Raw genomic sequence first — 27,663 nt, 5'->3', positions numbered from 1 at the left:
GACTGACCATTACCAACCATCACCCTTTCATTACCAGAGTAGACGGCAGGAACATCCACACCCTCAGCATCATGTGTCATGTGAGACGTTGCACCAGAGTCCGGATACCAGGCAGAGTCATTTGAGTCCAGAATCGAACATGCAGCGAAGGCTTCAGCAAGATTGGCAGACTGCTTTTTCTTGAGATTAAGAAAGGTCAGCAGCGTTTAGCCAAGTGTCCTCCTTGTCACAGAGTTGACAGTAAAACGAGGAGAGGAGAGGAGGTGAACGACTTGGAGGCAGAAGTAGAGGGAGGTTTCGGCTTCCCTTTCTTGGTGTGTCTCGGTCTGGAGGAGGAATTCTGCTAAGCATAGAATGTCAAGGTGGCAGATTGTTGGGAGACTGAGCGTTCAAAAATCTCATGCTCAAAGCTTTTGGAACAATATCTGCAAAAGAAGGTAACGGAAGCTGAGAGAGCATTGTGTAGAGAAATTTTGTAGTCTGGTCCCAAGGCTCTCAAGAACCAGTGGATTTATCCAGTCGTCAATGGGGCGACAATAGCCGTTAGTTGATCACAGATGCCTTTGAAGAGGCGAGAAAATTCTGCCACGGATTTGGAGCCTCGCTGCATGAGTTGAAGCTCGTCCTTGAGTTAGAGTTCTCGAGTCTTGGATTTGTGAGAGAATGAGGCTTCAAGATGGTCCAGGCCTCATGTGCATGACTCAAACAAGTACTTCACCCATAGACTCCTCCGTGAGAGAAGAATATAGAAGACTTAGGAGAGTCTGATCTGTATTCAGCCAAGAAGTGTAGGCTGGATTTTCCTGCGTAGTGCCGTCAGATCAGTAATCTTTGGAGAAGGAGCCTGAACACTACCATCCAGATATCCAAAGAGACCTTGGCTGGTCAACAGAGGTAAGAACTGATTCGCCAGAGCAAATAATTGGTGGAGGTCAGTTTGAGGTGAGCATATGCACCATCGTGTTTAGCGGAAGCGAAGATGATGAGGACGAAGCAGCCATGAAAAGGATCGAGAGGAGAGAAGAGAAAAAAAAAAAAAAAAATAGAAGAAAGCTCTGATACCATAAAGAGGTTCAAAAACGTGTAAAGTGACTGAAATCCTCAATGAATATTGAGGCAATCTGTTTCATTATAAAAGTGTATTTACCATAGGAAAGTCCTATAACAAAAATATGCAATTGAGATTATCCTATAAAAGAAAATACTGGAAAGTTAAGATAATACAGTATACAATCAGCTAAGATCAAGGAAAGACTAATCCGAGAGGATTCATCTTATCAACATGTTTGCGGGTTCCAATTTCCGGAATTTTGCCTACTTATCTAATGAAAAACGGACTTGCAGAAAAGCTGATAGCTATTTAATTTAAGTATTTATAATACGAGAGTATTTCTTGAATCCCAATTCTAGTTATAACTGAAGTTAACTTCAGGCACTCAGATGAACCCCAGTGTAATACAAAATATATATATATAGAAATCCATCGACTATTCAACTCTAAGCAATCAGTCTAAACAAGCGAGCTAGCAACTGGAACCAGAGAAGAGAGAAGTATTTTTTTTTCTTTTTCCTCTTTGAAGATTGAACAGATGAAAAATTCCCTTCCGTGATTAGACTTCAATAATTTATTAATATGTTAAAAACACCATCATTTTCAGGACCTTACTTGCTGGTTTGATATTTGATTTTCTTGAAATATTGATAGTCCACCTGCTTATTTTTCAATTGATATATCATCATAATATAATATTCATGCTCTGTTTGAAGAAGTATACTTTTACAGTAATTAAAAAAAAAAAATCATTTTCAGTATAGGACGTAAATTAAATTCAATGCCTGCAAAGAGGTTTCCCCTGGTTGACTTTCATAAGAAAGAATAAGCTTCTTGGAGGGCCTCAACATAGCTGCAAATTTTAATTCTTAGATCGTTTTCTTATGGGCAACAAAGCTCTTACTTCCAGTAATATTGTGGCAGTTACATACAGCTTGCCTTATTTACAATGAATAATAGAAAGCCTTTCATGGACTCTCAGGATTTTATGGAAATTTTCCATCACAGACCCATATGAGTATGCTCAAGAAGTAACTCTTTCTTGTGTTTTACTTCTTCGACTAACTTATATGAACATTTTGTTTCGCTTGATCGGGAAGCCAATGTTTCCAATTTGCCCATTTTCTGTAGCTTTGACTTGTTTTCAGCATCATTTACCAAACTCCACCACCTGTTCCCATCAGATGTTGCCAGGATCACGGGATCCACAGTAACTATCTCTTGTAAACGCTCAGCTAATGTGATCTCCTCCTCCTGATTTGTGAATCCCTCAAATTTGACCACTTTGAGATATCTCAATTTTGTGTGCATACCAACTTTTATTGAGCATGTGGCTGCGCTCGTCGCGCAGTAGCTTTCAGGATCAATCTGCACATTTAAAAGTGCCTGTACATTTAACTTTCTGCTGCAAGTTTTAGTTGAAATGAGGACTGAGAGATCACTTACAGTTATGAAGAGTCGCTCTAGAGAAGGACAGAGCTTGAGGAAAGAGATTAAGGAGTCACTGTTGTATCCTTCGTTCGAATCGTCAATCCACCACAACTCTTTTAGATTATAGAACTGGAATTCCGCCCTTAAAGAGGACAAGCAAGGACATATCAGTGCCTGCAGGGAAATTTTGCATAAGTTGCAGGACAAAATTTCAAAATTAATGTCATCAGATAGAGTTTATATTCTTGGACGTACCTCAAAAGTCCATTTGCATAGCGTCAGAAGTTTGGCATTCTTTATTGTTAATAAAACTGGGTCAAAATCACATCTCTTGAAGCTACTAAATCCAGGGCCTTGCCTGGAATCAAACATGGCATCTGCCAGGTTATAATGAAATTCAGGCCAAACTGAAGGAAGTAGTCCTCTATATCGGAAAGTTTTGAGTTTTGGAGACTTGATATGGATGTATGTCAGTTGTGGGCAATCAAAGACGGTCAAATGCTGAAGCTTTGTATTGGAGTTTATGCATAAAGATGTCAGCCCATTGCAGTCAGTGATCTTCAAATTCTCAAGAAACTGAAAACTCGAAACTGTAGACGAAACCGCCTCATTAGAAAGATGGTTAACTGAGATTAGATTAAGAGTTTTGACAAAGAAGGAAGGGGTAGTTGGCTGGTGGACAAGGTTTTCACAATTCAACTCCAATTCGAAACCAAACTGCGTTACCAGATCCTGTCTCTCAGTAGAGAAATCTAAATGAAGTTTATTATTCGGCGCAATAATAGCTGAGAGGATACCATCTTTCCCAAAATGAAACCGAAGCTTCCTGGTATTCTTTGTAGGATTCTGCTCATTGAAATTTGTAAGAAATCCTGAAACTGCACTGGCAACCTCTTCTTTGGTTCCATGTTGAACCAAAGCCAAATTCCACAGAAGCCTCCACCGGTTTGACAGAAAAATGGTTTGAATTGCAGACTCAAAAGGGAGTAAAGAAATTATATGAAAAAGGATTTCATCAGGCATCCTGCTGATCATATCACCTTCCATAACTGGATTCCTGCACCAATATCTTGTTAGCCTTCTCAATATTCAGAACAATCTCAATATAAACAAAAAATAAAAAAAAAAATAAAAAAGAAACTTCTTACTCTCTTTGATCTTCAGGGATGTTGTTTATATATTGCAGAGGTCAAAATCCAGATATGGCAGGAAGTTTTGAATGGATTAGTCTATTTTTTGGTCACTTATTGAGGCAAGAAGGCAAGAAATATTGTTTGACATTGTCAAGTAAGACCAACTATGTATTATTTTTATTTCCCTTAGGGCCAAGTTAAGGAAGCAATGAATTCGTTTGTTCTAAGAATCTCAACTTAAGATTAATTTCTTTATTTTTACTCCAAATATCCAATGGGGACACATTGAGTAAAGAATTGTTAGTTGATATGTCTGCTACTGCAATTGACTTAATGTATGTATACAAAAGTTTGTGTGTCTCTGTTGAAGAAACTTTTATAGAGTAAACGACTTTTTCCCACCCAAGGTTTTCCTTAATGACACCTTCCCACGCAAAATGTTTCAAAACACCACTTTCCCATCCAAAGTTTATACTCCGTTACTACCCAAAATACATTTCACTTTCTTAGTTGGTGTTCGGCGAGTTACCAGGAGTTAGGGTAAGAAGAGTTTTGTAGAGTAGAGGTCGGTGAATTGAATGGTGGTGACTGATTGAATTTTCGCTATCAGAATTAGTCAGAAATCAGCAAAGAACAACAAACTCTAACTTTTATGGTGGTCGACAATCAGCAAGAAATAAGGTGTCGGAGTGAAAGGAGTTTTTTAGAGAGGAAATCAGATGTTCAAATGGTGGTGATGGAGAGAATTTGTACCTCCAGAATCAGCTTTGGGTAGTAACGGAATATTAACTTTGGGTGAAAAAGTGGTATTTTGAAACTTTTTGGGTGGGAAAATGGTTCTAAGGCAAACTTTGGGTGGGAAAAAGTCGTTTACTCAACTTTTATATACAAAAGGTGAACTTACATTGTTACCCCCAAATTTGACTTATCGACTGTTATCCCCTTGGTTTCAAAACTGACATCATCATCCCTTCCATTGTTGGCTCTAATTTCTGATTTTGAAAATTGTGGTATTTATTAAATTAATGAGGTGAAATCTTGATTTACACTTCACTCCATTGATTTCAAAAACTAACATTATCACCCTCAATTTTCAAAGTCAAGCAAAAAAGGAATGTATATAGCCAACTTAATAATCACAAATCCAACCATAAAATCTGATAACTTACTAATTATACCCTTAATAAAACAATAAATACTATATTACCAATACATAGCACAAGACTATGGTAGACTTGATAGACTTGATAGTCTACAGCGTTCCAATTATTTTTGCCCTTGTTATTTTTCATGGCTAAAATGTCCTTTAAACAAACCCTTAACATTGTAGGAATTAAAATTATTAAGGTGGCTATGTATGAGAATATTTTAAAAAGGAACAAATAAAAGGGTGATATAGTTAGTTTTAAAAATTACCGGGGTGGGATTTACTGTAATATACCCTATATACAAATATGTATAGAAGCCGGCTCTTGCACATTTTATCAGAACTCAACCATCCCAGCATATGTAATTGTTTTGTCATTTTCAGAAAATGTTTTATATTGCTTGTCATCTTCATCTGCAGATAGTAACAGAGAATGTTTAAAGACAAACTGACAATGTTTTCACCATGTTCATAATAGGGCTATACGTACCTTCAGGGTAAGCTGTATTCCTCTGAATCTTTATTTAAATAATTTTTTTTTTAAAAGAGTAATGTGCCTTGTTATGAATCTTGTCCAATGTTGAAAGAAACTTCCACCTGTTTCCTTTTCGATATCATCCAAATTAGAGGTCTGTCTCACTGCATTTTGTGTTGACTCTCAATTAAAGGAATACTTCTTGCAAAAACATCGTATAAGTTGAGCGTAGAGACAAAATAGATAAGGTGCGTTTTTCTCCATATTTTTGTCCAATCATATTCCTATCATTTCTAAAATATGCGATTGTTTCTCTATTATAAAAATACTATTATATTTTATTCAATTACTTTTACACTCTTTAAGTTTATTAATTTATAACACCTCAAAAAAGTTTAAATTTTAACAAAAACACCCCCATTTACCCACATTTACAAGATTCTGGCCACCATTGCTAGAAGGTGGCCGAAATNTTAACATTTCAAATATTAATTCAATTTTAATACAATAAAATTGTAATATAAGAAAAATTAGACTTATTCATTTATCAAAAAATAAAATAAGAAATTACAACAACTATTGCTTCGTTAAAAACCTCACCAAGAAAAACCCAATGGGAGAAAAACTTAGTAAAGAAAAAAGAATGCAATAATTGACAACTAATTTACAAATTACATTTTACAAAACAACTAATTTGGGGGTGGTTCACTAGGACCTCCCTCATTGACAATTATTCATTCAATTGATGAAATTTTAGCATAAGAATGAATTATATTTTATACAAGACATGAAAATTTGAGAATAAGACTTTAGTATTTAATTTTTTTATATTTTACGTACCATAAAAAATAATAATAACAATGTGTCAAATATTACGAAATTTTATACATTTTAATATTTATGATTTAGAAGTATAGTTTAATATTATTGTGTAAAATTATTTGTAAGAGTTCAATCATAATCGTTTAATTAAAAGAACTAAAAAAATGGGAGAAACTTGAAAAAAATAATTAATTTTTTAATTTTTTTAATTTTTTTTTGGCCAACCCGGCGAGTTGGCAAGGGCTGGCTATTGCAAAAAAAAAGCAACCCGCCGGGTTGCCATATAGCAACCCGGCACGCCCGGGGGTTGCTGGCGGGTTGGGTTCAACCGTTGAACCCTCTTCATTGCGGGTCGGGTTAAGGTTGACCCGCCTAACCCGACCCATTTGTTCCACCTCTAACTCTCACTGCATTTTGTGTTGACTCTGAATTAAAGGAATACTTCTTGCAAAAACATCGGATAAGTTGAGCGTAGAGACAAAATAGATAAGGGTGTCTTTTGCCCTACCCTATTTCTATTATTCTCAAAATACATATTTGTTTCTCTATTATGAAAATACTATTATATTTTATTCAATTTTTTTAATCTCCTTAAGTTTGTTAATTTAACTAAATACCTCAAAAAAAGTTTAGAAATTGATAAAAACACCCCCATCTACCCACATTTACCAGATTCCGGCCACCACCACTAGAAGGTGGCTAGAATATGATATAATGACGTACTACCAACTAGATCTGGTCGGTATGCATCGATCTAGTATTTTCTGACCAGATCCACTGTAGATCTGGTTGAAAAAGGCTAGATCCACCGCCCAAGATGAAAGATCTAGCCGTTGACGACCAGATCTTTGGCCGTAGCTAGTCGTCAATGATAGCCAAGATATGGTCATCGTTGACATCCAAACACGGTCATATCTAGCCGTAGATCTGACATTTTCCAGCCAGATCCACAGTGGATCTAGCTAGAAAAAGTCATATCAGTGGATGACCGGCCAAAGTCATGCCAAAGTCAACCGATCGTGCACCGATACGATGACTCTGGCTACCCTCCGGCGGTGGTGGTCGGCTACAGGTAATTAAATGGGTGAGTGGGGGTGTTTTTGTTAATTTTTAATGTTTTATTACGGGGGTGTTTAGTAAATTAACAAACTTAAGGGGTGTTTTTGTTATTTTTTAAATCCTATCTCGTAATAATTACCCAACTCTTACTTTTTCAAAAATACTATCTAAAATACTAAAACAAACACACCCTAAATCTTTTGGTCCATACTCCTAGGTTACATCTTGAACTTCCTCAATAAGGTATATGTGTTTTTGGTGAAAAACACTTAATTAAGTCAAAAAATAAATTCATAAGCATGAACTTTGTTTTATGTGTGTTAAACCTAGAACAAACCATGTCTTCTGGGCGGCAGATAATAAACAACCAAGCTAGAGTTTTTTTTTTTTTTAAGCCCGTGTATGTCTTAGAAATATCATTGACCAAGAAAGATGCACCCGAAGACTAATGATTTCTCTTTTGAATAAGATGCAAGTGTTTTAAAACCCAGCCAGGGTGAAACCTGGCAAAGTGGTTGGGTCCGGGTTGACTAGTTTAACCGGTTTGACCCTCGGTGTCTAAAGATTTAAAATCTAACAAAAATTATTGTAAGTCCCCATAAGTTTGAAATCTTGCAAAAACACCCCAAACACCATTGTCGGGGTCAGCAAATATGGTCTAATCCGACGATGAAAACACTCCCCTCGGCCTCCTGACCAAAACCCATCTCACCTCTGCCCCGTTCACCTCCCCAATTGACAACAGCAGGCTTTTTCCGGTGACATAGTTTTGCGATTTCCAGTTCACTCACCAGAAATCACTGTCGTCACCACCATTGGACTCACCAACCATTCCTCTTCAAAAGCCCTAACATTCCAACAATCAACTGTTCACGAATTGATGTCCTAATTTCTATGGTTTTCGATGAATAGAAAAATTTGTAACCCGACCCGGTGAAGGCCTCTAGTCCTAGTTGAATCAATTCAATCGGCCGGACTGGGTTTTAAAACACTTTTAATTATTGCAAATATGATTATGCCCAAAAGGTTATAATGAAGGTATAAGGATGAGAGAGAGCTTGAAGCCAGGTCAAGAGTATAACAAATTTAGCACAAGTCCTAATGGCTGCCGCAACCCAAAGTGCAAAACTGCAAATGGGAAACTTGAATAAGAACATAAAAAGAGGAACACAGAGAACAGTAGCTATTACCTTAAAAATCTATCTTCTTGTGATTTTCAACTCAACTTTCAATCCACCTTAACTTGTAGAACACTGAGCCCTTTAGCTCCGATATGATTTACCACAGAATCCAAAACGAAAAATTTATACCTGCAACAAGAAGTTGGAAATAGCACAAATTGTGAGATCGAGTTCAAATCAAAACCTTACTGGAAGATCAAGAACAACTGATACCCACCACAAAAATCAAGAGGTAAAATATAAAACCATAAAGGAATCCATTGGCAAGAAGAGTTTCTTGTAATACATTAGAGTAACTGAGATGAAGTTTCTGAAAGTGGACTTCAGGGTAATTTAACAGCTGGTTCATGTATGAATCCCACTCTCCTTCAAACGCGGTGGTATGCACATTTCATTGAAACGTTAATATCTCATATCGCTGTCTGTGAAAAACAGTTGTTATTTATCTCACGTTTAGCAAGTATTTTATTATTTGCTTTTTAGACCCAAAAAAAAAAAATTAAGATAATTATTATTGGTAAAATTTTTGTTTGATGCCAACTAATTTAAATGATGGAATATTTGCTTAATTTTCATACAAGATGACTGATTTAAATTTCTAATTATAAAAAAGAAAATAAAGGAACTAATCAATGAAAAAAAACTACTTAAAAATTGTTTGAATGTGAAAAATTGAGTAATTTAGTGATAATATTCAATTAATCTCATTGAAATATATATATAATTCATATATATATTAACTTGACTGAATTAAAATCAATATGCTTCAAATTTATCATTTTTATTAACCATTAACAAGGTTTAGACTATATAAACACGCGTGAGAGAGACACTTGTAGTAAGCGCGTATGGATAAAACAAATTCCAAATACAAAATAGTGTGTTGAAAAAGAATTAGAAAATGAAGAAAAAGCGAAGGAAAACCTATAGGGTTGAAGGAGATTGAATTAGGGGTATTTTTGTCCTTCCACAAAGTTTAATTATTTGTACTTATTTTTCTTCGTCTACAAAGGTATAGGTGAAACTATTCATAAAATATTGTATTATTAGGAATGTTATATTAATGCGAAGATAGATTGCCTTAAAGATCACTAGGAATGTTATATTAAATATGTTTGATTAGATTTGAATAAATTGGTCGCTATGTTATATAGATTATTGAATTGCTCTTCTTTTTAATATTATTATTTAGATTGTTTTTTTTAATCCATACATTTGAGAATTTAGCTAAAACATCTCCACAATAAAAGTTTAAAAATTAACAAAAACATCTCAATCACTCATGAGGACTATCGGCCACCGGCCGACGATTGACAATCTCCAGAATGGTGTACGACCGGCCGACAACCAACAATCTCTAGAACGGCGTACGACCGACCAAATCTGGTGAATCGTGCATTGATTTGGCCATCATTAACAGTCAAATCGGCATTCGACTATTGTCGACTGTTGACGGCCAGTCGGTGGCAGTGGTAGTGAGTGGCTAAGGTGTTTTGGTTAAATTGTTTTAAGAACAAGGGTAATAATGTCTAATTAGGGGTAAAATTATAACAAAATTAAGATTACTGAGTAATCTTAGAATACTTAAGAAAATGATGGTATTCAGATAACCACCTATATAATCAATAGTAATCACTATTGGTTTTGAAAAATTATCAGAATCTTATATTATTTCATAGCCAAACATGATAATATTAGTAATGTAAGATAACATTACTTTTACTAGTAATGTTAGTAATATAAGATGACGTTATTGAAGTTAGGTGACATTCTCCCCAACCAAACACAACCATGTCAAAGTTATAGTTGTAATTTATTCACCATATAATAATATTTGGCCTTTGACTTTGTTATAAAGACCTGGATTATATTATATATGAATAAAATTCCAATTAACTTTCCCACGAAAAAAAATTGTTCTAACTTTTCCATACTACTCTATGGATTTTTATGAATATTAAGAACAAACAAACAGAGAAAATCTGTAAACAAGAAGTTTAGTGAGCAAAAATTCCCAATTGACTTGCCCACATAAACAAACTCTTTTTAACTTTTCATAAATCAAACCCTTCTGTTCAAGCATAAATTACGAAACTGAGATTATTTGAGTTTTGTGACAAATTTTTTATATCGAACTTACAAAACTGAGATTCATCAAGTTTCATAGCTATAAACTCATATGGGGATGCATTGGGCATAACCAATTAATGTGACTCCTTTTTTCCGCAAACTCGTAAGAAAAACTATTTTCCTGCAAGTCGAATACTTTGGTTAAACTTCGCCAGCAGTTCTCACCCTGTGATTTTGCTACAACTTTTGGCTCCACAGAGAATTCCTCTTTCAACTTCTTTGCCAGTGAGATCTCGTGTTCTTGATTAGTGAACCCCTCCAATTTAACAGCCTTGAGATGTTCCAGTTTTTCATGTCCAATGGCTTTAGTTGAGATTTTAGCTGTGCTTGGCACATTATCACTTTTAGAATCAATCTGCAGATTCATACAAATGAAAACGTCAATGTGTGTGGACATTTTGGTCAGGAAGGGAGGGGGCATGGAGAAACCAAGAATGATCTCTCTTTTAGATTGTTAAACACAAAGATGCAACAAAATCTTACAGTTACAGAGAGTGTCTGTAAAACAGGACAAAGTTTCAGGACAGAGATCAAGACATCACTGTTGAATCTTTCGTCCTCCTCGTAATCAATCCACCATAACTCTTTCAAGTCTTCAAATTCAAAGATATAGAAATCAAGGTAACCCGTTGTTGATACGATTAATGGATGAATCAATTTCTGAAACAATAAACTTTTTTAGTGTTCAAAATCAACATTGAAAAGAGATAAATGTTCGAGTGGCCATACCTCAAAGGTCCATCTACATATTGTAAGAGTTTCAACACATTCTATGCCATGTAGGATTGAGTTAAAGAAACCACTCTTGAAGCTATATCCAGGACCTTTTCTGAAATCAAGCATGGCATCTACCAAGTCCAAATTAAGATCGAAATGAAACCAAGGGAGTAGTCCTCGATACCGAAAAGATTTAAGCTTGGAAGCTTCACAAATGTAAAAAGACTTTAATTGTGGACAATCAAAGACAGCCAAGTTTCGAAGCCTTGAACTAGCATCAATGCATAAAGATCGTAAGCCTTTGCATTTTGCAATGGTTAAACTTTCAAGAAAAGGAAAATCTGAAACTAGATACGACACTGCCTCACTGGTGTGGTGATTTACTGAGAGCAGATAAAGAGTTTTGACAAAGAAATTAGAGGGAGATGGTTGGCGAGTAGCGTTTAGGCCATTCAGGTCCAACTGCCATCCAAATTGCCTAGGAAATTCTTGTTTGCCAGTTGAGAAATCAAGATGAAGCTTATTATTATCAGGTGAAACAGAAGCTAAGAGGATATTGGTTTTGTCAAAGCTTAATTGAAGGCCTCGGATATTCCTTTTTCGATGTAGCCTATCAAAATCATTCAGAAATTTAGAAACAGCAACAATAGCATCAGCTATTGTTCCTTCTCCTACCAAACCCATCTTCCAGAGGTCTTTCCATCGGGACGAAAGTAAACTGGTTTTAACAGCAGATTTGAAATGGAGCAAGGAAGTGATGAAGCAAAGAATTTCATCCGGCAAACAGCTGATTAGATCAGGCGTTTCACCTTCAGGTATCAAACTGTTCACAAAAAAAATATATCAGTTTAAGTAATTCAAAAGACTCGTAACTATAGATTAGCTTTGTAAAGGAAGCAATAGTTCTTACTTGGTTGTATCCTCAGGAGTTGTGCTTGTGCTACAGCTTGGATGAGAAGTTCGATTCTTATTTTTCCTTTTCTCTTTCTTTCCCATGTTTGATTCAGAACTCTGAATGAATTGGTAAAGCTACAGATTTTCCTATTATATAATAAATGAGGAAGATTTTTAGGCCTATTGATAAAGACCTTAATATTATATAGATATAGATAAAGCTTAGTCATCACGAAATGCTCCCAATAAAAACAAGGTCATTTTTTAGGAAATTCTACCCATGAAACCAAGAAGATATAATTTAATTTTCTTTGAAACGCCAGGAAGATATGAAAAGAAAGCAACCCTGAAACATTTTTAATTAATTAGCCGCAAGGATTTGGTGAAAAGATAATGGAAAAGAATAGATTGACCAAGTATATAACTCTTTCGGTAGACTAATTTCTGAGCAAAGTAATGGTAGGTGGTGGTGGTAGGGAGATGAAAAGTTTAATCATTTTGAGTTTAATATAGGTTTTTGAGTTTGAATATCTCCAAACACTAATAGAGATAGTCATTAAGAAGATTTATCTGATCGTTCACTTTAGAGCCTTAAAAGATTAGTTGATGTCCGTAGAAACTAGTTCACACAACCTCAATCACCATAAAAAAAAAAAAAAAAAAAAAAAAAATGAGTGAAACGATTTATATAACTCTCGTGTATAAGGGAGTTTATTAAACTGATGTGATACGTCACATGATATGTCAGTGTAGAAATAATTTTACCAATAAAAAACAAAAAAAAAAAAAAAAAAAAAAGGCTTAAGAGAATATTGTCATCACGTCGCTTTGTATAAAAAATCTCTGTACAGTTCGTTGTGCATACAGTATTACCATTGTCATCCATGAGAGAAATTTAAAAGACTGAAACAGACGAAAAAGCTTTAAAGGGGGTAATGTTACGACTGGCTCATGTATCAATCCCACTCTCATTCTAACGCGGTCGTATGCACTTTTTATTAAAACTTTAATATCTCATCTAATATATTCTGGTTAAAAAAATTGACGTATATAATTTATATTTATCAACGTTATTTAATAAACAAATTATTATGCTTTATTTTTATCATTTTATGAATATTTTTTGCTTGATGGCCAGGCTTCGACGATATAAACGCGCGTGAGAAAAGCACTAGTAGGTAGAGCGTAATGCGTATCTATAAAGCAAATTACAGTGCAAAATATTGTGTTGGATTACGGGTATTTTTGTCCTTCCAAAAATTTAAGTAATTTGTAATTATTTTCCTCAGAAAAACCCCATGATTAGGGTTTATGTCTGGCTTGAAATTTGTTTGCCAAAGTCTTGCTAAAGAGAAGCCACAAGAGAGATGGTATTGTCAAACAAGAAGCTTAAGCAAAAGCTGAGGGCTGCAATAGCAGAAAATCTAACATCATCAACCGCAATACCTGATTCCAATGGTAGCAATAATGAATCGACGGGACACGATCTGGATCCGAATTCGAAGCCGCACTCACTGAAACAGCTTCTGGACTCCGTTACCCAGAAACCCAGATTGTCAAAAAGAGAAAAGAAACGCAGAAAAACCCTCGATTATTTGCCAGGTACAGAGAGTGTAAATAGCGAAAATGGGTGTGGCAAAAATGAAAATGACAAGAGAGTTGATGAAGAGAGCAATAAATTTGAAGAAGAGAACAAAGATGATAGTGGTGATAACAAGAAGAAGAAGAAGAGGAAGACGAATGATGAAGAGAGAAAGAAACTTGATGATGGTGAAGAAGAGAGTGGTGTTGTGAAGCAAGCAAAGAAGTTAAAGAAGAATAAGAAGAAAAAAAAACAGAAGAAGGCAAAAGCGAAGGTGAAGAATGAGGAAGAGAACAAGGGTAGTGATGGACTTGTCGGAAATGAAGAGCCAAACAAGGAGAATGATAGGTAATGTAGAGTTTACCCAGTTGAGATTTATGCTTAAATTGAAGTGTTTTTACAGTTTTCACAAATGATTTGATTGGTAATTGGAGCTACATTTCTTTTCTATTTTGTTCATTACAGCAGAATAGAATTTTCTTAGTTTTAACTGAGATGTTTATATAATTCAGTCGTCTCGAGAAGCCTTTGTGTACTATTAAGATTTTGGAATTGGTCTTAGTTTAATACCTAGGAAAATGGAAGAAAGAAAATAAAATAATATATGCTGCATCCACCCTATGGTGTAAGAAGAATTTTGGTGAAGGCATCTTGGTCTGTATATAGATTGTGGATATAGTGGTGTCATTCTTAATATTACAGTCAAAAGTTTTGGCATTTATAATGTGCAAAAGGATGAGCTATGTAAGCAATAAGTTGGGTTTTTTTTTTTCCTCTTTTAGTACCCTTAACATTGAGAAAGAGCGTCCTGGTTATGTTTGTTTTAATCATGTTTTTAGTTTTGTGCATAAGTCTACTTGGCTAGTGGCTTTAGGAGGATGTTTTAGTTAATAGAAGGGGCCTCGTTATATTTTGATTATTGCAAAATGTTTCTTGCACTCAATTCGATTCATTGTATTGCTATGCAGTCAAGTGAACGATGATGTTGCTACAAAAGTTTACGTTGGAGGGATTCCATATAACGCAAGTGAGCATGATATTAGAACTTACTTTGAAGGCTGTGGCTCAATAACAGAAATTGATTACATGACATTTCCTGATACTGGGAAGTTTAGAGGAATTGCCATTATTAGTTTCAGGGTAAGTTTCTTTGTGTATTGCTGTCTGCATTTTGATTAAGCTTGCTTGTGACTGTTTGAAAATTTTAGGCAATCTTAAATTTGAGCTAAATTTTTAACTGCTTTCATCTTTTTTTTTGTGACATATTTGTTGCTAGTACATAAAATAACTGCTCTTTCAGTGTATAATACTTCGGAGAGCATTGGCATGGTATCTGATCTGCTACTGTATTATGCCATAAGTTAGTCTTGTCGTATTCTACCTACATCTCCTCCTAAACTTGCTTCAGTTTGTGGTTAATACTATGACATTTTAATGCCTTGAGACAAAATGTCAGATAGTGGGTGGATGGTAATAATCATGTTTGATTCTTCAAGGAGAAATACTGAAATTTTGCAAAAAGGCAATGAAGTTCAATTTCGAAATTAATCAAAACTTTGGAATTGCTATCATTAAAATAGGTTTTCAAAAGTTAGGAATTTTCCTTTGATAATTTTCATTTTTTGGCTCTTTTTATCTTTCTAAATTATTCCCTCTACAGACTGAAGGTGCTGCCAAACGAGCCTTGGCTCTTGATGGATCTGAGATGTGAGTGACATGTAAATTATGTGTTCTTCAACTAGCACATTCATTGTTCTTTCCCAGTTCTCATCAAGTTTATGGAATTTCCAATGTCTCAGGGATGGACTCTTTCTGAAAATCCAACCCTACAAGACGACTAGAGTCACTAGAGCCAATAAAACACCTGATTTTGCCCCAAAAATAATGGAAGGCTATAACAGGACATATGTTGGGAATTTATCATGGGATATAACCGAGGATGACCTAAGAAAATTTCTTTCGGATTGCAAAATATCATCCATACGTTTTGGGATGGACAAAGAAACAGGGGAATTCCGAGGCTATGCCCACGTGGATTTCGATGACAGTCTATCTTTGTCAATGGCACTGAAGTTGGATCAGGAGATTGTTTGTGGAAGACCTGTCAAGATAAGTTGTGCTGTTCCTCCTAAGAAAGGAGTAAACACTCTATCCAGCTCTGTGCCGACAAGTAATGTGACAACTAGTGAGATTACTGATAACAGAGCAAGTAATGTGGTGACTAGTAATATTACCGATAACACAGCAAGTAATGTGGCAACTAGCAATGGTACTGATAATGCTGGCGCAGATATTGTTAGCGGTAAGATCAGGAGAAGGACATGCTACGAGTGTGGAGAAAAAGGCCATCTTTCTTCAGCCTGCCCCAACAAAACTGCTGATCCTACAAACTCCATTACCAGTTGATAGAAATTTGAAATTTTCGTTCTTTCAAATTGATTAAGCAGACAAAAGTGTTGTATCTTTCATGGTTATTATAGGAACCTCAGTTTTATAGTTTTAGAATTGGCTCCTTTTATCTTGGTTCTATTGACGTTTAAGGTAAATTCATGGAGTTGGCAAGGGCAAAACTTATTCCCGAGCAACTTTTCATTGCGTAAGGTCTTCCATTTCAATAACACGACGAGGTATTATGCAAGGACCACGACCAGCACTAGCCGAAAAACAAGTACACCAGGATGATTTTAGATAATTTGCCCTTTTTAGTTTGTACCCACTTAATCAAACTCCTGAATCCTGCAAGTAATTGCAGGAATTTCAGCATAAAATGCAAAAAACTAAAAAAAAGTCTGATGAACAGCAGGTTTAGAAGGAAAGGTAAAAAAGATAAAGAGATAAGATTCTTTTATTATTTGCTTACAAAGAAAAACGTATGCGTTCCACTTTATGCCTTGAATTAAATTCTTAAAACAATTAAATACTTTTCCCATTTACAAAAACTTGACCAAATGTTACTACTGTAGATTGACCATGCCTCAGCCTTTCCTCTAGGAATTTCAACTCAGTAAAACCTGAAATATTTTTGTTACCTTTTTTGTACACTTTTTAATTCGAGAACTCTATTATAAAATAACTTATATGAAATCTGCGATTTTGATAGCATCTAACCAAAGGATATAATAATAAAATAAATGAAGAAAAAAAAGAAGGAACAGCATGCCTATAAGACTACAAAACGATTTATGAATTTGTTTGTTCTCACTTCTCTGGCCTTGCTTTGCTTTGCTTTGCTACATTGTCTTTGGCTTTAACAAAAATCATCTCACGTTATTCTCTGTAAACCCTTCTCTCTTTTCTTCAACAATCCATCTTTCTAACTCTCTCTCTTCTTCAACTTGTTTCTTTCTTTTCTTTTATTACTGCATGCTTTCAAACCCAATACGAAACCACTGTAACATATAACACCAACACACTTGCCACAAACCAAACCGTCTTCATCATCTTATTACTGAAGAATTCTTTGATTTTATTCATCTTTTATGGGACCCATTAGAGGATTAAAGAAGAGAAAGAAAGCTGAGAAGAAAGTTGACCAAAATGTCTTCGCTTCTGCTGCTTCTTCTTTGTTGTCTCAACCTGAGCCCTTGGATTGGTGGGACGACTTCTCTAAGAGAATTTCCGGTATTAAACATTTTACTTACTACACTTTCTTTATGTTCTACATTCTTTTCTTTTCTGCTTCGTTATATTGTTGATTGATTTTATTGTGTTGAAGTTTATTTTTTGTTGGTGGTATGCATTCGTTTGTTTCTCGTTGGGTATGTTTGTTACAGTATATATTTGGTGAAATTTTATGACATGGGTCGAATTCAGTTTGTTGTAATTTGTTTGATCTTCTTTTGTATTCCATCATTGCAATAATATTCTGTATGAATTCATAGTAGGTTAAACGCTTTCACTTCTTTGGCTGATTGTGTACATTCTTATTACTTGGTGTTTGCTCATTTAGATATCCTTGTGAGGGCTCTGGATAAAATGTTTAAGTATGCACTACTTGCTTTGCTTTTGTTCTTTGTGTTATTGACCTTCTTTTGATACTCGATATACTAAAAGTAGTTTTAGTACCTTGCCAGGTATATAGTTTCTTTGTGATTGTTTTCTGGATTTAAGGGGATGTGAGAGTATTGATGAAATCTAGATTCTACAATTAGATTACGGAATTGTATATTTATTTGTTTATTGGCTTGTTAACGATTAAACCTCGGATCTGTCCTAGAACAGATTACTGTGAACTTTAGCACCTTAGCTACAGTTCTCCTTGTGTAACTTCAGAAGTTTGGGATAAAAATGTATAATGCCTTGGTTGTGTGGCATTCTGTTACAAAGTTAGGTTACGCTGTTTCATTTTGAATTACTGTATATTTTGAAAGACTGAATCCTTTCCACACTTATACAGTTCCATTTTCAGTTGCATATAATGTGATCCGATTTGTAAGATTTTTCCCATCCTGGGTTGTTACTCTGTGCTTGCCGGAAGGCCAATGAGCCCTTTTCAATTCCCTGACATAAGTTTATAGAAGCTACACTGTGTAGTGTTCACTTACAATCTCTTTCCATTGAAAGTTGAGACCTAAATTGAACAATTAATTTTGTGATGAAGAAATAGTCTTTTTGGTTAAACATATGTTCTGTTTTGTGAAAATTACTTAGCAAGTGCACATGTAAGTTCCTTTTTTCTTTTTTTCTTTTCCCCAACTTGGTTAGATTTCAGCTGAAGAACCATCCAAAACCATACATGCATAACTTAAATTCCTTAATTTGAAAGTACTTTTAGAACAATAGAAGATGAAGGTGTACTTAGTTGAAAATGGAAAATGAGCTGTAACCATCAAGGATTTACTTTAGGAACTCAAGGGTTTCCATGTTGCTTCTCTAATGAAAGGAAAAAAAAAATATCACCAGAGTAATCAAATTCTTGATTGGTGTTTGTCATCATCTGACTTGACTTACAAAGTTTGAGTAGTTAAGATTAATTGGTATTATATTCTTTAACACAGTGAGTATAAAGTTGAGATGATATCCTGGTCCAAGATGCCCTTCATCTCCATATGACCTTGAAATCTTATACCACACAGCTTGCTCATGCTATTGTGTCTTTTTTTTTTTCCTCTTTTAGTACCCTTAACATTGAGAAAGAGCGTCCTGGTTATGTTTGTTTTAATCATGTTTTTAGTTTTGTGCATAAGTCTACTTGGCTAGTGGCTTTAGGAGGATGTTTTAGTTAATAGAAGGGGCCTCGTTATATTTTGATTATTGCAAAATGTTTCTTGCACTCAATTCGATTCATTGTATTGCTATGCAGTCAAGTGAACGATGATGTTGCTACAAAAGTTTACGTTGGAGGGATTCCATATAACGCAAGTGAGCATGATATTAGAACTTACTTTGAAGGCTGTGGCTCAATAACAGAAATTGATTACATGACATTTCCTGATACTGGGAAGTTTAGAGGAATTGCCATTATTAGTTTCAGGGTAAGTTTCTTTGTGTATTGCTGTCTGCATTTTGATTAAGCTTGCTTGTGACTGTTTGAAAATTTTAGGCAATCTTAAATTTGAGCTAAATTTTTAACTGCTTTCATCTTTTTTTTTGTGACATATTTGTTGCTAGTACATAAAATAACTGCTCTTTCAGTGTATAATACTTCGGAGAGCATTGGCATGGTATCTGATCTGCTACTGTATTATGCCATAAGTTAGTCTTGTCGTATTCTACCTACATCTCCTCCTAAACTTGCTTCAGTTTGTGGTTAATACTATGACATTTTAATGCCTTGAGACAAAATGTCAGATAGTGGGTGGATGGTAATAATCATGTTTGATTCTTCAAGGAGAAATACTGAAATTTTGCAAAAAGGCAATGAAGTTCAATTTCGAAATTAATCAAAACTTTGGAATTGCTATCATTAAAATAGGTTTTCAAAAGTTAGGAATTTTCCTTTGATAATTTTCATTTTTTGGCTCTTTTTATCTTTCTAAATTATTCCCTCTACAGACTGAAGGTGCTGCCAAACGAGCCTTGGCTCTTGATGGATCTGAGATGTGAGTGACATGTAAATTATGTGTTCTTCAACTAGCACATTCATTGTTCTTTCCCAGTTCTCATCAAGTTTATGGAATTTCCAATGTCTCAGGGATGGACTCTTTCTGAAAATCCAACCCTACAAGACGACTAGAGTCACTAGAGCCAATAAAACACCTGATTTTGCCCCAAAAATAATGGAAGGCTATAACAGGACATATGTTGGGAATTTATCATGGGATATAACCGAGGATGACCTAAGAAAATTTCTTTCGGATTGCAAAATATCATCCATACGTTTTGGGATGGACAAAGAAACAGGGGAATTCCGAGGCTATGCCCACGTGGATTTCGATGACAGTCTATCTTTGTCAATGGCACTGAAGTTGGATCAGGAGATTGTTTGTGGAAGACCTGTCAAGATAAGTTGTGCTGTTCCTCCTAAGAAAGGAGTAAACACTCTATCCAGCTCTGTGCCGACAAGTAATGTGACAACTAGTGAGATTACTGATAACAAAGCAAGTAATGTGGTGACTAGTAATATTACCGATAACACAGCAAGTAATGTGGCAACTAGCAATGGTACTGATAATGCTGGCGCAGCTATTGTTAGCGGTAAGATCAGGAGAAGAACATGCTACGAGTGTGGAGAAAAAGGCCATCTTTCTTCAGCCTGCCCCAACAAAACTGCTGATCCTACAAACTCCATTACCAGTTGATAGAAATTTGAAATTTTCGTTCTTTCAAATTGATTAAGCAGACAAAAGTGTTGTATCTTTCATGGTTATTATAGGAACCTCAGTTTTATAGTTTTAGAATTGGCTCCTTTTATCTTGGTTCTATTGACGTTTAAGGTAAATTCATGGAGTTGGCAAGGGCAAAACTTATTCCCGAGCAACTTTTCATTGCGTAAGGTCTTCCATTTCAATAACACGACGAGGTATTATGCAAGGACCACGACCAGCACTAGCCGAAAAACAAGTACACCAGGATGATTTTAGATAATTTGCCCTTTTTAGTTTGTACCCACTTAATCAAACTCCTGAATCCTGCAAGTAATTGCAGGAATTTCAGCATAAAATGCAAAAAACTAAAAAAAAGTCTGATGAACAGCAGGTTTAGAAGGAAAGGTAAAAAAGATAAAGAGATAAGATTCTTTTATTATTTGCTTACAAAGAAAAACGTATGCGTTCCACTTTATGCCTTGAATTAAATTCTTAAAACAATTAAATACTTTTCCCATTTACAAAAACTTGACCAAATGTTACTACTGTAGATTGACCATGCCTCAGCCTTTCCTCTAGGAATTTCAACTCAGTAAAACCTGAAATATTTTTGTTACCTTTTTTGTACACTTTTTAATTCGAGAACTCTATTATAAAATAACTTATATGAAATCTGCGATTTTGATAGCATCTAACCAAAGGATATAATAATAAAATAAATGAAGAAAAAAAAGAAGGAACAGCATGCCTATAAGACTACAAAACGATTTATGAATTTGTTTGTTCTCACTTCTCTGGCCTTGCTTTGCTTTGCTTTGCTACATTGTCTTTGGCTTTAACAAAAATCATCTCACGTTATTCTCTGTAAACCCTTCTCTCTTTTCTTCAACAATCCATCTTTCTAACTCTCTCTCTTCTTCAACTTGTTTCTTTCTTTTCTTTTATTACTGCATGCTTTCAAACCCAATACGAAACCACTGTAACATATAACACCAACACACTTGCCACAAACCAAACCGTCTTCATCATCTTATTACTGAAGAATTCTTTGATTTTATTCATCTTTTATGGGACCCATTAGAGGATTAAAGAAGAGAAAGAAAGCTGAGAAGAAAGTTGACCAAAATGTCTTCGCTTCTGCTGCTTCTTCTTTGTTGTCTCAACCTGAGCCCTTGGATTGGTGGGACGACTTCTCTAAGAGAATTTCCGGTATTAAACATTTTACTTACTACACTTTCTTTATGTTCTACATTCTTTTCTTTTCTGCTTCGTTATATTGTTGATTGATTTTATTGTGTTGAAGTTTATTTTTTGTTGGTGGTATGCATTCGTTTGTTTCTCGTTGGGTATGTTTGTTACAGTATATATTTGGTGAAATTTTATGACATGGGTCGAATTCAGTTTGTTGTAATTTGTTTGATCTTCTTTTGTATTCCATCATTGCAATAATATTCTGTATGAATTCATAGTAGGTTAAACGCTTTCACTTCTTTGGCTGATTGTGTACATTCTTATTACTTGGTGTTTGCTCATTTAGATATCCTTGTGAGGGCTCTGGATAAAATGTTTAAGTATGCACTACTTGCTTTGCTTTTGTTCTTTGTGTTATTGACCTTCTTTTGATACTCGATATACTAAAAGTAGTTTTAGTACCTTGCCAGGTATATAGTTTCTTTGTGATTGTTTTCTGGATTTAAGGGGATGTGAGAGTATTGATGAAATCTAGATTCTACAATTAGATTACGGAATTGTATATTTATTTGTTTATTGGCTTGTTAACGATTAAACCTCGGATCTGTCCTAGAACAGATTACTGTGAACTTTAGCACCTTAGCTACAGTTCTCCTTGTGTAACTTCAGAAGTTTGGGATAAAAATGTATAATGCCTTGGTTGTGTGGCATTCTGTTACAAAGTTAGGTTACGCTGTTTCATTTTGAATTACTGTATATTTTGAAAGACTGAATCCTTTCCACACTTATACAGTTCCATTTTCAGTTGCATATAATGTGATCCGATTTGTAAGATTTTTCCCATCCTGGGTTGTTACTCTGTGCTTGCCGGAAGGCCAATGAGCCCTTTTCAATTCCCTGACATAAGTTTATAGAAGCTACACTGTGTAGTGTTCACTTACAATCTCTTTCCATTGAAAGTTGAGACCTAAATTGAACAATTAATTTTGTGATGAAGAAATAGTCTTTTTGGTTAAACATATGTTCTGTTTTGTGAAAATTACTTAGCAAGTGCACATGTAAGTTCCTTTTTTCTTTTTTTCTTTTCCCCAACTTGGTTAGATTTCAGCTGAAGAACCATCCAAAACCATACATGCATAACTTAAATTCCTTAATTTGAAAGTACTTTTAGAACAATAGAAGATGAAGGTGTACTTAGTTGAAAATGGAAAATGAGCTGTAACCATCAAGGATTTACTTTAGGAACTCAAGGGTTTCCATGTTGCTTCTCTAATGAAAGGAAAAAAAAAATATCACCAGAGTAATCAAATTCTTGATTGGTGTTTGTCATCATCTGACTTGACTTACAAAGTTTGAGTAGTTAAGATTAATTGGTATTATATTCTTTAACACAGTGAGTATAAAGTTGAGATGATATCCTGGTCCAAGATGCCCTTCATCTCCATATGACCTTGAAATCTTATACCACACAGCTTGCTCATGCTATTGAAGAACTCTTTCAAGACAAAAAGTATGTTTTCATACGAACAGAAATAACATAATTACATAATTTCTAGCAAACCTTCACAAAATACTTAATGCTGTCGCATGTGCTGAAGTACTCCAGGGTCATAAGCTGCCCCATGAATCAGGGTCTGTAGATACTCGGCAAGATCTCTTTCTGTTTTGGTCTTTAACTGGTTGAATAGGTAGTTTCCATTATAGTTCACTTGCTATTTGTATCAGGACTTAAGGTATTTTTCTAGTACCTGTTTATCCTTAATAATTTCCTGTAACAAATTTGCAAGTCTGTAGCAGAAATTGCCAGTGTACCTGGCTGCTACATACATCTTCCAGTGAATGTATCATGGTACTTTTTATGGTCTACATGACACTATAACATTGCCAGTGTTGACCTCAACCACGTGCCCTAGTGAGGTTTTCATTGGTCAGTTTAAGCCTTGATGTCTAATAGCTGACAATTCGATGTGCTTGTACCTAGAAAAATCCATAGTATAGGATCAGGTATATGGCGGTGAAATGGTTGCCTGACATATGACAAAGTAGTTGATTTCAGTGGTTTAAATGATTGCTTTTAATAAACATTTAATTGACTGTCAGAAAGGAACTTTCATTTCCACATGGATAAGTAAAAATCATTACACTCAGTCTTCTATTTTCAGATATATAGTATTTCCCCTCTTTGTTTCTGGAATCAAGTTTGTAGGTTTTGCTATCTTACGTTGATTTTGCTTGCCTCAATGTAGACTGAACAATCCACATCTTCCTTATACTTTAATTTTATGATAGTTGGATTCAATTTTTCTTACAAACTAATGTTAGGTTAATGTTCCATTTTAAATATGAAACTTGACATGAATGTCAATGTTCGCATGCGAGAATGATTATGTTGTATTTTTCCACCTGTTAGGCCCTTTATCTGAATCAAAAAATTTGAAGAAATTTGAATCTGTATTCAAAATTTCAAGAAAGACATTCGACTACATATGCTCACTTGTGAAGGAAGATATGACAGCTCGGCTATCAAGCTTTGCCTTTTCAAATGGCGAGCCTCTTTCTCTAAATGATATGGTAGCTGTTGCCCTTAGGAGGCTCAGCTCTGGTGAATCATTATCAAGCATTGGTGATTCATTTGGGCTGAACCAATCAACTGTTTCCCAAATAACCTGGCGATTTGTGGAATCAATGGAGGAAAGAGGGCTCCATCATCTCCAGTGGCCCTCAACAGAAGCAGAAATGGATGGGGTAAAGTCCAAGTTTGAGAAAATCCGTGGCCTTCACAATTGCTGTGGTGCAATCGATATTACACACATCATCATGAATATACCGGCAGTGGACCCTGCCAATAATGTTTGGTTTGATCGTGAGAAGAACTACAGCATGATTCTACAGGCAATCGTGGACCCTGAAATGAGATTCCGAGACATCATTGTTGGCTGGCCAGGAAGTTTAGGTGATTCCCTTGTGCTCCGAAGCTCTGGCTTCTTTAAACTTGCTGAAGAAGGAAAGAGACTAAATGGAAAGAAATTACAGCTTCCAGATGGAACAGATGTAAGGGAATATATCATAGGAGACACAGGTTTTCCCCTGTTGCCATGGCTTATTACTCCTTATCAAGGAAAAGGCCTCTCAGAACTTCAAGTGACATTCAATAAACGACATTCTGCAACACGAATGGTGGCACAGATGGCATTGGTAAGGCTGAAGGAGGTGTGGAGGATAATTCATGGAGTGATGTGGATGCCTGATAAGAACAGGTTGCCGAGGATTATTCTTGTTTGCTGCTTGCTGCACAATATTATCATAGATATGGAGGATGAGGTCCTAGATGAGATGCCATTATCATATCATCACGACTCAGGATACCGGCAACAGAATTGTGAATCCGTCGACAAGACTGCCTCGATTGTGAGAGAGAAACTTTCTCTCTACTTACCTGGAAAATTACCGCCTTGAAATGATCTTTCTTCCTTCATTAAAATAAGCATACTGATGATATACACTAATATCAGTTGCTTTGGAAGGTTTTTACTAGTCAAGCTATTTTGTCTTTACAGAGAACTGTAGCAACTTCATATAACATGAATGCTATTATTAGATGTCCCCTTTTAGTTGAATTGGGATATTATGATATTTGAAATTCAGTGCATCCATGACATGAACACACATCAAATAAGAAGTCATTTTCCAAAGCAACTAAGAAACTTCCAGTATCTAGTTCAAAAGATGGAACTCTCTCAAGTTTCAGGATATCCAATTCACAGGAGTTAAAGAGTAATTTTATGTGCACTAATCAAATTGTACTAATCCAAATACTAACAATTGAAAATTTGAAATTTTATTTTTTTTAGTTTTTGGGAGAACTGACATGACAATAAAAGAAGTCTGTCACGTCAATTAGTACTTGGATTGTATGGTTTTTGGCTAGTGCACATAGTATTATTCGGAGTTAAATGTCAAGATTTAATCTTATACACTTCGCTTAAATCAAGTATATTGGTGGATGGTATTCAATTATTTGAAGGATTGATAAAAAATTGATTTATGAAATTAGAACATAAGCCTTTGTATACGAGTGAAATGTGTATAATACTAAGAATCAATATAACACAATGAATATTGAGGGATTTTTCACATAAATACATTTATTCAGAAAATTAATTTATTCATAAAAAAGCCTTCCAAGTTCCAACTATGAACTAACTCTATTTAAACTTCTTACTGAATAGTGACGTGGCATTAACCCACTTGAATCGTGGTGAATCGGAGGAGAAAATACTACAGAGAAGCTCATTCACAAAAGAAAACTCCTTTTACTTCACTGTAGAGAAATCAAAAACCCCGATAGAACTGCAAAATCTTGGATTAGGGTTTTAAATGGGAAATTTTGATGCCAAACAGCTCCTCAAAGACAAGAAGTTCTGGTTCGCTTCTTTTCTCATTGCTTGGGCTGCTGCTCTCCAGGTAACCCTTTTCTTCATATCAACAAACCCTTAACACAAACTTTCCAAAATTTGATTTTTAATCTTTTGAGTCTTCTTTTCCAGGGGCATATAATGTGGTTACAGAAGCAAGATTCATTCCAGGAAAAGTTTAGTACAGTTAGTCAAGGCAATGATAATGAAGAAGAGGCATGACCCAGATAAAGAATGTTAGTGGAAGAATTAAATTTTGTATCTATAGAAACAGAGAAATGAAAATTTGCTAAAGTTTCAATTTTTACTTGGTGGGTTTGTTTGTATTGTTTCTAATAAATAATAATAACACTGGTTTTACTTTGTAATTTGAGGTTTGATTAGATTTACTGAAACGTGATGACATTCTAATAAATTGCAAGTTTTGAGACTTATGAAATACATTGTTGCTTCAATGTATTTGTATTTTGAGTTTATTGAAGTTTGTCTACTGCCATTTTAATAATCTTAGTTAGTTTTCTTGCCAAATTATTTGAATTGTTAGGCTAAGAGGTGTTAATTTTCTGATGCTGGAGTTTATTTTAGAGTTAATTGAAGCTCTTTAAGTGTTCTGTTAATTATTTTTTGTTAGTTTTCTTGCCAAATTGTTAGGCTAAGAAGTCTTTGATTTTTCGTTTACATGGAAAAGAGACTTTTCTGCATATTTTTCTGTTTGTCATGACATCAGAACTTGCTATTTGTAAATAGCAATCTATATTTTGCTGATTAATCTATGTTTTTTTTAGCAGAACTTGCAAATTCGAAACACATAGGCAACAACTTGACGTAGAACGAGTAGTATAAGGCTTCATTGACAGTGGCATTAAAGAATCTCATTCCAGAACTAAATTTTGGTTGAAGATTTTGTTGAATGCACATGTGCTTAATATCTTACCCTGGTTGTATGCTACAATCAAATACATAGCTTTGATTTGTTCAGAGAAGGGGGGATGTTTATGATTAAGAGGTTAGTTGATTTTAGGTCATTATTTATTGGTTGATAACTGTGGAAGGCTGGAGAAGTCTAGATGTGCAAGGTAAGTATAGATTTTAGATGATGTTGTTCATGCATTAATGTGATTGTGAAGATGAAAAGATGAAGCCTGTATTGAAATATTTTTGGCCGTTATCTCCTCTGGCCCTCATCCTTTCATTAGGTTTACATCTTTCTATGTAATTTGTGTTGAAATACATTTGGCCCTCATCCTTTGGGTGGGTTTACATCTATGTAATTATTATTGTTTGAAATGAAAATTGTTGATTGTTTTCTATAGGTGCAATGAACCGAAATGTCAGAAAGCACGAGTTTGACTCCTCAAAGTGACATTCAACTGGATTGGCACTCACTCTTTAATGGGATGTGGATCTATTTTGTGCACGATTGAAGACTTGAAGTAGCTGCATTGAGAAGGAGCTACAAGCTACCGCGTGTTGCAGCTCTAACCTCAAATATGTTATCAGCCGACCTATGGAAGAAGTAGTAAATAGCAATGGGGGGAACCTTAAAGGTGGAATTCACACTACCAAATTATCTTCACAGTAGTTTTTCTTTAGGTTGACTTAAGTGAAAACTTTATTGTTGTGGTTTGGTGTTTATTTATACTAAGGAACTGCATATCCAATATTAAAGAATGATCATAATTCAAATTC

The 27,663-nt window shown here is 35.0% G+C and overlaps 6 protein-coding genes across 11 annotated transcripts; 4 read left to right on the top strand and 2 right to left on the bottom strand.

Moving 5' to 3' along the window:
• Window positions 1-1,840: 1,840 nt before the first annotated feature.
• On the bottom strand, window positions 1,841-8,414 carry LOC116128849 (F-box protein At2g39490-like). Of its 3 annotated transcripts, none has more exons than XM_031414617.1 (4): window positions 8,309-8,414; window positions 2,738-3,539; window positions 2,498-2,656; window positions 1,841-2,419 (listed from the first exon to the last, which is right to left on the bottom strand). In XM_031414617.1, exons 2-4 carry the CDS (start codon window positions 3,527-3,529, stop codon window positions 2,054-2,056), a joined length of 1,317 nt encoding a protein of 438 aa, XP_031270477.1. In that variant the 5' UTR covers window positions 3,530-3,539; window positions 8,309-8,414; the 3' UTR covers window positions 1,841-2,053. The 3 variants fall into 3 exon arrangements, with proteins under 3 accessions (XP_031270477.1, XP_031270476.1, XP_031270478.1); XM_031414616.1 differs by lacking the exon at window positions 8,309-8,414 and adding an exon at window positions 3,631-3,755; XM_031414618.1 differs by lacking the exon at window positions 8,309-8,414 and adding an exon at window positions 3,631-3,652 and having other exon boundaries at window positions 2,738-3,531.
• A 1,894-nt stretch (window positions 8,415-10,308) lies between these two features.
• Window positions 10,309-12,150, bottom strand: LOC116128836 (F-box protein At2g39490-like). Its single transcript, XM_031414602.1, has 4 exons — window positions 12,057-12,150; window positions 11,159-11,969; window positions 10,913-11,089; window positions 10,309-10,784 (listed from the first exon to the last, which is right to left on the bottom strand). The coding sequence occupies exons 1-4, from the start codon at window positions 12,140-12,142 to the stop codon at window positions 10,467-10,469; spliced, it is 1,392 nt and encodes a 463-aa protein (XP_031270462.1). The 5' UTR covers window positions 12,143-12,150; the 3' UTR covers window positions 10,309-10,466.
• A 1,135-nt stretch (window positions 12,151-13,285) lies between these two features.
• LOC116128814 (protein gar2-like) lies at window positions 13,286-16,201 on the top strand. The gene is made up of 4 exons (XM_031414576.1): window positions 13,286-13,970; window positions 14,591-14,762; window positions 15,283-15,329; window positions 15,422-16,201. Exons 1-4 carry the CDS (start codon window positions 13,408-13,410, stop codon window positions 16,026-16,028), a joined length of 1,389 nt encoding a protein of 462 aa, XP_031270436.1. The 5' UTR covers window positions 13,286-13,407; the 3' UTR covers window positions 16,029-16,201.
• A 900-nt stretch (window positions 16,202-17,101) lies between these two features.
• On the top strand, window positions 17,102-20,362 carry LOC116128891 (RNA-binding protein CP31B, chloroplastic-like). Its single transcript, XM_031414658.1, has 4 exons — window positions 17,102-17,214; window positions 18,925-19,096; window positions 19,617-19,663; window positions 19,756-20,362. The coding sequence occupies exons 1-4, from the start codon at window positions 17,102-17,104 to the stop codon at window positions 20,360-20,362; spliced, it is 939 nt and encodes a 312-aa protein (XP_031270518.1).
• An 821-nt stretch (window positions 20,363-21,183) lies between these two features.
• On the top strand, window positions 21,184-25,248 carry LOC116128815 (protein ALP1-like). The gene is made up of 2 exons (XM_031414577.1): window positions 21,184-21,577; window positions 23,970-25,248. Exons 1-2 carry the CDS (start codon window positions 21,436-21,438, stop codon window positions 25,013-25,015), a joined length of 1,188 nt encoding a protein of 395 aa, XP_031270437.1. The 5' UTR covers window positions 21,184-21,435; the 3' UTR covers window positions 25,016-25,248.
• Window positions 25,249-25,812: 564 nt separating this feature from the next.
• On the top strand, window positions 25,813-27,663 carry LOC116128854. Of its 4 annotated transcripts, XM_031414626.1 has the most exons (4): window positions 25,813-26,023; window positions 26,107-26,285; window positions 26,763-26,980; window positions 27,288-27,663. In XM_031414626.1, exons 1-2 carry the CDS (start codon window positions 25,937-25,939, stop codon window positions 26,194-26,196), a joined length of 177 nt encoding a protein of 58 aa, XP_031270486.1. In that variant the 5' UTR covers window positions 25,813-25,936; the 3' UTR covers window positions 26,197-26,285; window positions 26,763-26,980; window positions 27,288-27,663. The 4 variants fall into 4 exon arrangements, with proteins under 4 accessions (XP_031270486.1, XP_031270487.1, XP_031270482.1 ...); XM_031414627.1 differs by lacking the exon at window positions 26,763-26,980; XM_031414622.1 differs by having other exon boundaries at window positions 26,763-27,663.

The sequence above is a fragment of the Pistacia vera genome, unplaced genomic scaffold (assembly GCF_008641045.1).
Source record: "Pistacia vera cultivar Batoury unplaced genomic scaffold, PisVer_v2 Contig204, whole genome shotgun sequence".
NCBI lineage: Eukaryota > Viridiplantae > Streptophyta > Magnoliopsida > Sapindales > Anacardiaceae > Pistacia > Pistacia vera.
This window is presented reverse-complemented; position numbering and strand designations above follow the sequence as displayed.